We start from the raw sequence: 13,460 nt of genomic DNA on the forward strand, positions 1-13,460 counted from the left end.
TCGGGTTTCCTTTCTTATCTATATTTGCTTTTGTGATACCTATAATCCACGTATTATAGTGTGTGATTGGAGAAATATATGAAGTTGCAAATGTGTGAGTGTGTGTGTGTGTATATATATATGTATGTATTTAAGGTAGCCCTATTCTACACGTAGTGTACGTGATATTGGTTACACTTGAAAGAGACATACACTTCAGACTTTACTTAGAAATAAGAAAATTGTTTGAGAGAGTGTGAGAGAGAGAAAGAGAGAAAAAGAATCTTCTTTAAGAGCAACAGGTAAAAAGTATGTTGAAGAGGATGAAAGAATATTCTGTATGGTTATTGTTCATGGTATGTATGAATTTTTTTGATAAATTCGGCCACGTAACCGGCTCACAGGTCTCATACATTCGAGGTATACCGGTTTCAAAAAGTACACTTTATGCACCCGATCGTGATTTTGAATGTCTCGATGGTAGCTTATTGATACCATTTCATTATGTCAACGACGATTATTGCGATTGCGGGGACGGTAGTGATGAACCTGGAACCTCAGCTTGCCAAAATGGTTCTTTCTATTGTAAAAATTTTGGTCACAAGCCTATTTACATACCCTCTACATGGGTGAATGACAACATTTGTGATTGTTGTGATGGTAGCGATGAGTATACTTCTACTAAACAATGTGTTAACAATTGTCATGATCTTGGTAGAGAAGCTAGAATAGAAGCAATAAAAGCTGAGGAATTGCAAAAGGAAGGTAACAAGATACGCTTGGAAATGGTTGCCAAAGGTAAACAGATCAAGAGCGATACCCAGGCTCATTTCATGAAATTATGGGTAGATTATGAAGAAGCTACGAAAGTTAAAAAAGAAAAGGAAATTTTGAAAATTCAAGCTGAGGAAAGAGAAAGCGTCGCTTTGATGAAATACAAAGTGGATAAGCCCGAACAAGTTGCACCCAAAGAAACAACAGAGGAAGAAGAAATAAGACAATCGGAAGCTGAAGATTACTTCAAGATATTAGATTCCGATGGCAGTAATACAGTCACGATAGCAGAGTTACAAACTAGAGCTACCTTCGATAAAGATCGTGACGGAGCTGTATCCCAAGAGGAAGCTATGTTCTTTTTGAATAATCAGAAAGAGGTATCGTTGCAAGAATTTATAGAAACAGCTTGGGGTAATATCAAACCATTTGTCATGCTAGAACAAGGTTAGTTACATTTTTATATTTATATGCATCCCATTAATCTCTATAATGATATTTTCTTTTATTAATATCTATACTTTTATATGCAGGCATATTTAAACATCCAGAACGCAAAATAGAAGAAAAAGAAGAAGAAGAAGAGGAAGAAGAAACTCGAGAAAAATTGGAAGAAGGACATGCCAAAGAGGAGCACGATAATATAGAAGAGGAAGAAGATATCGCGGATGAGCATGAAAAAGAAGTTGAAGAACAAGAACCTGATGAGCAAGAACCTGAAGTTCAGTATGATGAAGAAACTCAAGTACTCATAGACGAAGCAACAAGTGCACGCGAACGATTTCAAGAAGCTGAGAAAGCAGTAAATGATCTCAATTCAGAAATAAAACGATTGGAGGAAAAATTGGAACGTGATTATGGAAAAGAGGACGAATTCGTAACGTTAGATGGAGAATGTTTCGATTACTCCGACTTAGAATACACGTATTCCCTTTGCCTATTTGGAAAAGCATCACAAAGATCAAAATCTGGTGGAAGTGATGTTAGTTTAGGATATTGGAGCGAATGGATAGGAGGACAAGGTAACAAATATTCAAAAATAAGATATGACAAAGGTCTTACGTGCTGGAACGGTCCAGCTCGTTCAACTATTGTTAATTTAAGTTGTGGCAAAGAAAATAAACTTATTTCTGTAACAGAACCAAGCCGTTGCGAATACGCAATGGAATTTGTCACGCCTGCGCTTTGCAATCCAAGTACAGAAAAACAAGATACTCATGATGAATTGTAAATTCTTTTTCTTTTGGTTTTTTTTTTCTGAAAGTGTGTTCAATGGTGCACATACCCAGTATATTCGAAGCACATAATTTGTGAGTCTTGAAAATGAAGGACATGATTGCGAGAAGAGTTAATTACGTTTTTTTTTAATATCTACTTTTTTTGTGTTTCTTCTTTAATATAGTATTTGCAAGCATTAGACTCTACACAAAAAGCAAACAAGTTAAATCAATTAAAGAAGAACATGTTATACAGAGCAATGGATTAGAATTTTAGAAATATTTAATTCCTATTATTATAGTAACGATGTACACTGGCATTTTCCAGCAGTCGTTGTTTCTTTAGTTAATTTATATTGTAAGTCATAACGAAATGGTGATAAGCACAACATATTTTCTTTACTGTCAGGGAAAGATGCATAATAATTAATATAAAGCCTTCTCAGTGAGAAGAATTTTGTTGATGCATTCGTGAAAATTCTAAGTTGGATAACAAGTATGATTGAGGCATGTTTCTTGCAATTATTCGTCCTTGTATCGGTGATTTTTCCACAGTGTTGGTTTGGCATCAAATAATAATAATAATATTAATATTAATGATAATAATGATAATAATGATATAAAAAAACAGGACTTTTATCGATTTGCAACATTTAAGATTTACATGCGATTGTATATATATATAATGGAGCATATATTATATATACGACAGATTCAACTTATTCGTAAAGCGTGAATTGTTGTGCTAAAAGATATTCTATATCACTAAACAAGCAAAAAAGAAACTGTTGTTATACATATGATCATTGCCAATATTATACAAATGTTACATTCCTCTTTTATACGTTAAAGATTTCTACGAAAAAAGCGACCGGTATAATAAAATAAGATATAATAATCATATTGTTTATAGAATTTTACTACTAAGGGATGTTTTTTTAATATTTTTAATTCGCGGAAAAAATTAATATAAACTCAAAGATGTAAAATATCTTTCTAATAATTTTTCTCTTTTTTGTTGTTGGTTTTTACATACCAAATTCCATTATCATGCATACGTAGAAATTTTCTGACGAGATCGAAGAGTATACAAGCGAAGTATTTTGTAATTTTTTAAGTGTGCATCCCTATGGTGCATCAGTAAGCAGGTTCAATAAAGAGAAAAGAAAAACTTTGTTGTCAAACTATATTCATAATGGCAAACTTTATTTACATCCTCTTTACTTTTAATTATCCCATGATTTTAATCCTATTTATCGTCTCTTCATTTATTTCCTTTCATTATTTTCTTTTTCTTCGTTTTATGCATATTCAGATATTTTACTTTGCAAGTTTTTCGACTATTAAACATACACATATTATCTACGAAATTAAAGATAAATAATATTTTGATTGAAACATCTTGATTAAAAGTCTCTAACTATTAGTTTAAGGCACTCGACAGATTCTAACAACGAGAAAACAGACATTAATATGTTTTAAGATGATATGCACTTTCTTTTTTTTTATTTTTATTATTATTTTTTCATTCCTTACCATTTTTTGAAAAAAGATTTTTAAAACCTCGAATCGCGGAATTTGTGTATTATACACCTCGTCAAAAATCATTTGCAAGGAGAAGAATGATTATGACGACGACGACGACGACGATGATGATAATTAACGATGATTACTATTAACTTATGCCATTTATGTTTCACAATTGATAGTAGTTAGTACATTGTAATACGCTTTATCCTCATAATTATTTTTTTTGTTCTCTATTTTTTTCTTTTTCTTTTTTATTTACACGACACGAAAAAAAATATATGATATTTTATTATATATTCTCATATGCACGATTCTCTTGAGAAGAGAATCGCTTATAAGAAAAAAAAAATATATATATATATGTATATACTATACTACTGTACAACGACGCATACATTTATAAACTAAATCTTCTACGAGTCTCCAAAGAAGCACGATGCAATTATATATATTTTTCTTTTTTTTTTTCATTGGGATACAGGCACCGTGATTAATACTGCAACCAGGTGAAATTTTTCTTTTCAAAGAGGTTCGTCATCGGTGGTAATGGTGGTGGTGGTGGTGGTGGTGGTGGTGGTGGTGGTGGTGGTGGTGGTGGTGGTGGTGGTGGTGGTGGTAAACAGAGAGGATGAACTTTTAATTAATGAAAGTTCATTGATAAAAGAATTTTCGAAGAACATTTTGTTTCCTTTTGTCTTTTTTATATATAGTTTTCTCTCTCTCTTTCTCTCTTTCTCTCAACAATATTATATCTTTCTCATTTGTTCAGCTTTTCTTCTTTCTTTTTTTTATACACGAATAAAATATATTACGTCATTTCTCAGAGACATAAATTCGTCTAATTATTATTTACAAATCATCGAACAGAGAGTTAGCTTCTTCGTTACACTCTAACGCCTTCTTTTTAAGAAAACGAATAGTGTATTTTATAATTGATGTGTGTTTATGTATATGTGTACGTATATAATATATATATGTAAATATATACTTTACCGAATCGAAAAAAAAGATTCATTGTATATAAAAAAAATTATATATATATATATATATATAATTTATCAAAAAGATATGGGATCATTATTATCGGCCCATATAGAAAATGCATGATTAATAATATTTTATCCAGGCTAGAACGTCGTTGTTATTATTTGTTTATATATATATTTATATAAAAAGAAAAAAATCAATTTGAAGAAAGTATTCTCTCTCAAAAAAAAACAACAAAAAAAAAAACAAAAGAAAAGAAATGGTCCATCGACAAATTAACGAATGAATTAATCCGACAATCTTACTGGAAGCGTGAAAATATGTTATACTTGGAATCAAGAAAAAAGCATTAAAAAAAAGAAAACAGAATTCACTTTCCAAGTTTCTCAAACATTATAAGTTTCTCTTTGAAACTTTTAGTATCGGTTGAGACCTCCGATATATTTCCATTCAACATATTTTGAAGATCCTCGTCATTCTTGTTCGTTAAAAGATTATCAAAAATCATTTTGTTATCATCCTGTTTGGCGACGGGCGAAGTTGGCGGGGAAGTTTGTTGTTTCTTCTTTGGATAAATAACAGGACTACGTTGATTGTTACCATTATCGGCCATGCGAGTAACTATAGTGATAGCTAATAATTGATGAATATCTAGATTTTCCTTGGATTCGGACGATTGACGCCAATAAAATTTATCCGGTGATATCAATGATTTTGAATCCTCTGTACCATCCGCCATTGATGTTTGATCCGAATCTGTTGTTGTCATACTTCGGCTAGACCAAGAATCCTAAAAAAAAAGACGAATAGTCGTTAGGCAAATATTAATGATTACGAGATCAAAAATATATTAGATTTGTTAACTTACATTTTTATCACGTCTATCTACAACGTTGTCAGTTATCTCCTCTTCCTTCCTATCCTGTTCGACATCTTTCTCTAAACTATCCAAAGTTTCGGTACTCTCGGACGATTTATTTCTTCTTTCCGAATCCAATGTATCGGTGCTTCCCAATTCTGAACTCTCTGATGATTTTTGTAATCTGGATTTTCTGATAGACCTTCTCTCTTCTTCGTTATCATCCATTGGAATAATATCAACGATACTTGTACTAGATACTCTTTTTGGTATTCGCCTAACTCTTCTATTTTCTAATCTATCCTCAACGTCGAGATTGTCCGAACTTTCGGAGGACATTCTTTTGCTCGATCTCCTTCTCACGACCTTCTCTTCCTCTTCCTCTTCTTGTTCAATTTCTTCTTTTTCTTTTCCTTCCTCCTTCTCGTCAAGTTCAACATTTTTCGAATCGCTTATGTCGATCCTTTCAAAACTTTCGGAAGACTTGGATGTACTTTTAGAAAGTCTTCTACCTCTGGAAAGATTCATATCAGAGATACTACTTCGCTTTTGTAATTCTTGAACGATATCCGAACCGTGTGAACTCTGATCGAGTACTTCAAAACTTTCGGACGATTTCGAAATAGATTTGGACGATCTCCGTGCACGAAATTCAAAACTACTTCTTCTACGTTCTATCGAATCGTCGCTGGTTAAAGCTTCGATGGCTTCTAAGCTGTCCGATGACTTGGATATACGATCGCTTGATTTAGAGATTGGATTGAGCAGTCTTTTAGCTACCGGTTTGCTTTCTTCGTATTCTATTAAATTCTCAAAGCCCTCTGTTGACTTGGAGAACCAACAGGAGGTAGTTTCCAAACTGTCTGGCGATTTTGATAATCTACTCGAGGATGATCTCCTACGTGGTAACTTAGATTCTAATTCTTCGAAAACATCCGATCCTTTTGATATTCGATTGGATGGTCTCCTTGCGACCGATCTGATTTCTACTTGTTCATCGTTATTTTCAAGGCTTGTTCTCGAAGCATTAGGTGCATCCAGACTGTCGGGTGACAAGGATGCAGTGCTCGAAGGTTTTCTAGGTAGTCTGGGTTGTGGTTGCGGTGGTTGCTGTTGTTGGGGTTGTGGGGATTCTAGGCCTTCAAAGATATCCGAACTTCGCGATGTCCTAGCCGAAGATTTTCGCGTGACCGACGTTATACTCTTTTTGGATTCCGTTGGCGAGGATGAGACAATATTGGTAGGAGATTTAGGCTGATCCACATCGTCCATTGTATCCTCGACTATGGTTGTTATCGTTAAACCCGATGTATTATTATTGGTCATCGATGGAGCACGTCTAGGAGGCCGACGATTTTTAGGTCTAACCGAAATTCTGTGGAGAGCTGCCGTGTGATTCAAGCTGGCACTCTCGAATTGAGCTACAAATTTAATACGAATAGAAAGTAGTTTTTCATTTAAATATCTAATTATTAATGTATATTTATATAAATAGTTTATATAATTAATAGAATACACAATTATATCAGATATATTTTACATGTATAAATCATAGAAAAATGTTCGTTGTTAAAGTATATACGATTTCTGATAAATTATTAATAGAGTAGACTAATGAATATTCAATATACTTACGTAAATCCTCTTTCACCGTAGAAACTGTCCTTTCGACATTTTCTTTCGCAGGTTTGGTGACCTGAAACATGGAAAAAAAAGTAGCATTTAGAAAAGATAAAAAAAAAACATTAAGAAGAAGAATTTTTTGAACATAAACGTATCATCATCGTCAAACGATTTAATTAGTTAGTCCTCGCTTAATCAAGTTCGTAAATTAAAATACTTGAAATAATTTATTAACGCATAAACGTCGTGTCGCGTCGCGTCGCGTCAAATAATACTAATTTTTAAACAACAATCACGTTGGTTCGCGTAAACTCTCGAATGTATGTTGCATCTATGTATGCATGTGTTATAACGGTATAACGGTTGCCGTCAAGTCACTTAACCGCGATCGTTCGAAACCGGTTGCAGGTGGTGTGCCTACGCTACGGTACACCTTCTAAAAGAAAAATAAGAAAGAGGTTTCCTCTCTCGCGAGAGAGCTTCTTGTCATTCTAGTCGTATTTCACTTTACGATTCCGCTTCGATAAATAACTTAATAATAATTAAATTATATCATTTCTATCGGTTCGTTATAATAAATCATCGTTAGTATATCGAAATAATTAACATTTACAAAAAATAACAAAACTCGTGGCTACAATTTGGCCACCATCATAATTATAAACTAACATACAAAAGATAAGTAAAATATATAGTGTAATTGATCGATAGTTTAATAGATCGCATCTTTCTTTTTTATTTTCTCGAGAGAGAGAGAAAGAAAGAAAGAGAGAGAGAGAGAGAAAGAGAGAGATATGAAATTTTACCTCTTTCTTTTTGCAATGACTTCGTTGAGGAACCAATGGGATTCTCTGTCTCCCTTCCACCAATTTAGATCTCGATCGAGCCTCGATCTTACAAGCAGATCTTATCGCACCTGGTAATTCGTAATCGATCCTTTCTTTACAACCATAAACACCTATAGTGATCTTCGGGACACTCGTTTGTATCCCTTGATAGTTTTGACGTCTAACTGTTTCTTCTTTCGTACGATCTATCAATCTTCTTCTCTCGATCGGATTTAAATTCAATTGTTCGATTATTGCTCGTATGTTCGAGGATATGCTACTTTCTCGGTGTGACACCACCATTTTGATTACGCTATATTATGATCTATGCCCGATCCTTCGTTTTTTTTCTATCGGATTATTTTTCGTATCGATCATTCATTTGGATCAGCTGATCTATAGATAAATCAATGCAAATAGTCGTTTAATTGAATTGAATTATTCTTAATACTTCGTGCGAATTTTTCGTAACTATTTGTAATTCTATTTTTAAGTTAAGAGAACATACAAAAGAACAATTTTATTATTTTCCCAGGATTTCACATTGCGTCCTCGTTTCTCTGACACGAGTCTGACTGAGTCTTTAAAAAAATCTACAGATCTCATCTCGATCATTTTAACATTCTAATTGAATTGTTTTTTTTTGTCATGTTTTAATATAATAATCTCAACCTAAATCCTCAGAAGAAGAAGAAGAAGAAGAAGAAGAAGCGACAACGAAGCTTATGACGAAAGGATTAAAAGATCTATAGATCATCATCGCTCCTTACAAAGATTTAGGGCAATGATCTACCCACGTTCGATCGCCCACGACCTATAGACACCATTCTTTTTTTATAATAATTTTTTATCTTATTTATTTATTCTTCTCGATGATATATCAGAGACAAAGAGACGCACGTAAGCGTTTAGATTTAACAAGAAATCACATTTTATTGATCATATTGGTAACAGTACATTCTAACCGGATGTACGTAGGTATTAAACGGAAATTACGACATCATATTTTCCGGTAAGAAAAGAGAAAGTAAATCGATCGCAATGAAAATAAATAAATATTTTCAAGTTAGAATTTCCAGCAGTAGTCAACGTGCCGATAACGGATAGTTGATATAATTTTTTCTTTGAAAAAAATGCAAAGTGCAAGTGATCGATCGTAAGTCATCCAGTTAGATGACTTTTACTTACTTTTTTTTCTTTAATCAACTTCTCAACGTTTTATCTATGAATTTTTATCAATAACACACGTTTGTTTAGTTAGCACAATAAGAAAATTCTTTAATTAGTATTATTTATAATTAAATCGTTGTAAAAAAGAAAAAGATAAAAGATATAGGAAACACGTTAGGTATACGAGAAGATAGATAATAGATGAGATCGCTTTAGAAGAGAGAAGATCGATGATCTAGCACCGTTTCTCTTCTTATTGTTAGATAGATCTTCTAGCCTTGTTGTCTCTCTTTGCAAGCCGACATCAGAAGCCTAACAATATAATGTCCCACACGTCTAACACGGCACGGTCATGTGCAAACAAAGAGAAAGGACCGGTGCTGTGATTTCACCGTTAGAAAACACCATAAATCACCATACTTTGTTATACTAATTTGGAATGACTATTATCGATCTAAACATTATTTTTTTCACATTTTCCTATCGACGAAAAATCAATAAACGAATGATCTAATCTTTGCCATATGTATTCCGCAAAAAGATTATTATTATTATTATTATTATTATTATTATTATAATAATTATATTCTGGAATACAATCGAAAGGAGCAATTAAAGCGAGAGAAACGATAAAACTCTGAAATAACGTAAACGCGAATTTAAGACAATGAATTATGTCCATTAATTAGAGACACGCTAAGGAAATATACAAAAATAACGATTTAAGGAGAGATAAATTAGCCTGTTTCTTTGGAACGTTTGCTTGGCATTTCATTAACTCGACATGGTGACGTTTCACATGGTTGAAAAAGGGAGCGTTCCGGAATTTATAACAACGACGACACAACTACGAAGAGCCATGCATTTCATACGTTTGTGCATTCAAAGTTTATTTGTGATAGTTCACGTGACATTAGAAGGATGTCAAACAATCTGGCACGCTTTCGTGTTTCCGTCCTATTGTCGTTTAATGTGGTTAAACAAAGAGATCAAATAACATGTATACATATATATATTCTTTATTAATTAGTAACAATTGTCAATGCGTAATCATGAATAACTTGTCGTTGATGTAATCATTGCATTATTCAATATTTATTTAATAATTAAATACTTTGACAAAATATCTCGATAAAAAATCTGTTAGTCATATTCGAACGGAACGAAAAGGGTTCAATTAAAAAAACTAAGTCGACCGGAACGAAAGATAATGAAAGAAAGAAAGAGATGTCCTGATCGTTAGGTATCTTTTTTCTTTCCGGTTGAGGAACACAACAAATGATTTCACGCGAAACGAATCTTCTTACGTACGAAAGAAAGTGACTACTTTTTGAAAGATCTCCTTTAAAAGATTAACTATACATCGTGTGATGGAAGTAGTAAAGAAAAATGGAAAGATAAATGGATACGTTGCTACGTCTTAGCAAATGAGAAAGACAGAGATAAATGGATGAATGGATGGATAGGTAGATAGATAGAAATGTTTTTAACGGACCAGAAAGATTGTGGTACAAGAAAAAAAAAAAAAAAAGAAAAAAGAAAAAACTGACCATAAATATAAATATCTCCGAGTAGTAGATTAGGTTTAGGATTAAGATTGAGATTAATGGTTTATCTCGTATTTTATTGCATCTATTAAATGGAATGATTTTTCCTACGAAAAATATTAAATATTAATAGAGAAAAGTAGAAATATATTTGTAATGATAGATAAATGAAAAAAAAAAAGAAGAAAAACAAGGCTGATGAATAATTATTGTTTCAATTAGGCTATCGAGGAAAAATGATTATTAAAAAAAAAAGACTAACCATAATAAGTAGCGTTCTGTTAATATCCTCTCGTGAAGTTGGTTAAAGATATACTAATAATAAACGATATAGACCGAGAGAGAATTGAAAGGATTGACCAACGAGATCGTTTTTATCTTAACCCACGACAATTTCGATAAGATACGAACAGGGGAGAATTTTTGTGTTCGCTTTTTAAAAACATCAATCGATAATTCCGAGTAATCTTATCTGTTGATCGAACCAGGCTAAGTTTTTTTTTTTGCGAAGTATCGTGACATCGACATATATGGTTGAATCGCATATACCTGCTACGTATTTAGAAATCTATTTTATTTTTATCGGACAAAGATTAAACAGGAAAATTTCATTAACCCGACTATTTAGGAAACAAATAAAAGATAATAAAATTGGCTAAATATTACGTCAAAGTAAACCCGATCGATCAGCAGCAGTACTTCGATGAAAAGAAAAGAAGAAGAGTTCAACTCGGAGAACACGATGCATAAAGAAACCTAATCGATCATTATCCTAAACGTAAAAAGAAAGGATAAAGGATCTAATTTGTAAATTTGATATCAAACTCCTGCTCGATCATTTTATTTCAAAGGGAAACGATCTCGAGTATCGTGGGAGGATGTGATCGACGATGAACAAGAAAAAGACGATAAGGAGAGACGAGATCATCCAATCCTTTTTCCTATTTTTTTTAATCAATTACTTACGACTTCCACCCACGTAAACGACAAAAAAAAATCACCATAAGGAGAAACAACTACAACCATTTTTATAACACTCGCGATGTGATGAAATCCAAACGAGAATGAGCGCAAAAATCGTTAAAGAATTATCAAATAAATTGAATTATCTTTCAACGCTCATTTCCCTCGACTAAAAATGCTAAAAGTATGATTAATGTTTACGCGCTTGGTACATCGAAGAGTGCAATTATTATTAACGCGTTTATCTTTTAAACACTCGACGAGCAAACACTCTTTTGAAAATCCTTTAGAGAGCGAAATTATTTCTAAACACTTTTCGAATGATCATCACTCAAAACAGAAATACAATAATTTATTCGCACGAATTGAAGATTGAAATAAATACAAAAAGGAAATATGTAAAAAAGAATGAGAAAAAGCCCAAACCCAATATAGTTGAACGTAATGACTCGATGTCAGTGGTACGAACGACAGGTTCGTTACAACTGAGCTACTTCGTTCTCTCGTTCGCTCGACGATCGATGGGCTTTACAAATACACACAACCCACAAACACAAACACGTACAGACTATCAAACTTATGAACAAATAAATATATATATATATATATGTGTGTGTGTGTGTTTGCGTATGTGTGCACGCGCGACGAGGGGGAGACACGAAAGAAGCCCTTCACTCGCGTTCGAAAGGGGAGTCGAATGCAATTCGACAATATGCGTGTGCCTGTGTGTATGTGTCAGCGTCGAATAGATGGACAGATAGAAAAAGAATCAATTTCTAGATAGAAACGCGTGTCGCACGTGGAAAACGCATCGTTCGACTGTGCTGTGATTCCTTTCAAGTTGCCAGCTTGGTTGAGAGTTTTGGGAGTGGGTAGACTAGAACATTGCCGTTTCAGAGAAAGAGAAAGAGAGAGAGAGAGATCGTGGAGGTGGTGGGTGCAGCTGCTAGGATTATGGGATTCGATATTTCCATTTTTCGGACACGCTCTTTACTTTATTAAAAAGAAAGAAAAAAAGAAAGAAAGAAAGAAATTTCTTTCAAATACCGTTGTGGATATAATAATACTGGGAAACAATCTAATTTACAAATCAGGCGTGTCGATCAGTTTGCTTTAAAAGAGAAATTTTCTAAATCACATGTTTTCTCAAGATCGGACGTTGAAAGGATCTAACGCGAGTTTGGTGAGTTTCTAATGGAATAGGAGGAAAAAAGGAGGAGGGTGAAAGAGGAAGAGCAAACGAAAGGTTTCATAGTTTGTTAAGAGTATGCTATAGTAACAGCTGGCAGCTGCAGAACGAGATGAGTAGCAACACCGTTATCTTGTCTCTCCTAGATCGTAGATCGCAGATCGTAAATATCGTTTCTCTATACTTTCCACTTATTATTGTCGTTTGCGTTTGTTAACAAATTTCTCTAAATAAAATCTACGTAAAACTCGCGCGAACTCGCGAGAACTACGACCAATTTTTCTTCGATTTATTGACGTTGGTTTGCTTTTTCATCTGTAATATACCGAACTGAGAAAGAAACTGCACCGTTGCTTGCAATTAAAGAGAAAATCTATCCAGATCTTATCGCGTTTTAATATACGATTGATAATAATCTAAATAACGTTATTCAATTAATATTTGTAAAAATACACACCTTTTTTTTTTTACAAAATACAGCGATTTTATCAAAATTTCTCTTTTCAATTAAATCGTAGGAGAGAAGAAAAAAAAATGTCAATTATCTAACTATTACAAATGTATCCTTGCGGATACATTTTCTGAGTATTTCCTCGAACTGGATTTCTCAATCATGTCGTTCACCTACAAGTTCTCCTTTCTCTCTCTCTTTTTTAGAATAATCAAGATTTCTTAACAATCACGTCTGTCTCGTTTTTTTTTTCTTTTTTCCTTTCTTTATTTCTCTCCTCCAAGAAAGATAGAAATATATATGAAGATGGAAAGAGATAAAATGATGACAACATTGACTATTTG

General features: G+C 33.2%; 2 protein-coding genes across 4 annotated transcripts in view; one reads left to right on the forward strand and one right to left on the reverse strand.

Annotated features, from left to right (window-relative positions):
- The first annotated feature begins 71 nt into the window (after positions 1–71).
- On the forward strand, positions 72–2,231 carry LOC122523948 (glucosidase 2 subunit beta). Its single transcript, XM_043645935.1, has 2 exons — positions 72–1,200; positions 1,287–2,231. Exons 1-2 carry the CDS (start codon positions 291–293, stop codon positions 1,982–1,984), a joined length of 1,608 nt encoding a protein of 535 aa, XP_043501870.1. The 5' UTR covers positions 72–290; the 3' UTR covers positions 1,985–2,231.
- A 2,447-nt stretch (positions 2,232–4,678) lies between these two features.
- The window catches only part of LOC122524360, a 38,024-nt gene continuing 29,242 nt past the window's right edge, over positions 4,679–13,460 (reverse strand). For all 3 annotated transcript variants that reach the window (XM_043646574.1, XM_043646576.1, XM_043646575.1), the window contains 3 exons: positions 6,982–7,042; positions 5,356–6,767; positions 4,679–5,277 (listed from right to left, as the gene is read on the reverse strand). In XM_043646574.1, coding sequence (XP_043502509.1) covers positions 4,858–5,277; positions 5,356–6,767; positions 6,982–7,042 — 1,893 coding nt within the window. In that variant the 3' untranslated portion in view covers positions 4,679–4,857. The remainder of the gene's footprint in view (positions 5,278–5,355; positions 6,768–6,981; positions 7,043–13,460) is intronic.

This window comes from Polistes fuscatus, unplaced genomic scaffold (genome assembly GCF_010416935.1).
Source record: "Polistes fuscatus isolate 324 unplaced genomic scaffold, CU_Pfus_HIC Scaffold7, whole genome shotgun sequence".
NCBI classification, from domain to species: domain Eukaryota; kingdom Metazoa; phylum Arthropoda; class Insecta; order Hymenoptera; family Vespidae; genus Polistes; species Polistes fuscatus.

Excerpts from the sequence above, each read along its gene's own strand:
- LOC122523948 (XM_043645935.1), top strand. The coding sequence starts at position 291 with ATGTTGAAGAGGATGAAAGAATATTCTGTATGGTTATTGTTCATGGTA. Across the intron at positions 1,201-1,286 it reads ATTTGTCATGCTAGAACAAG|GCATATTTAAACATCCAGAA; the intron begins GTTAGTTACATT and ends TTTTATATGCAG.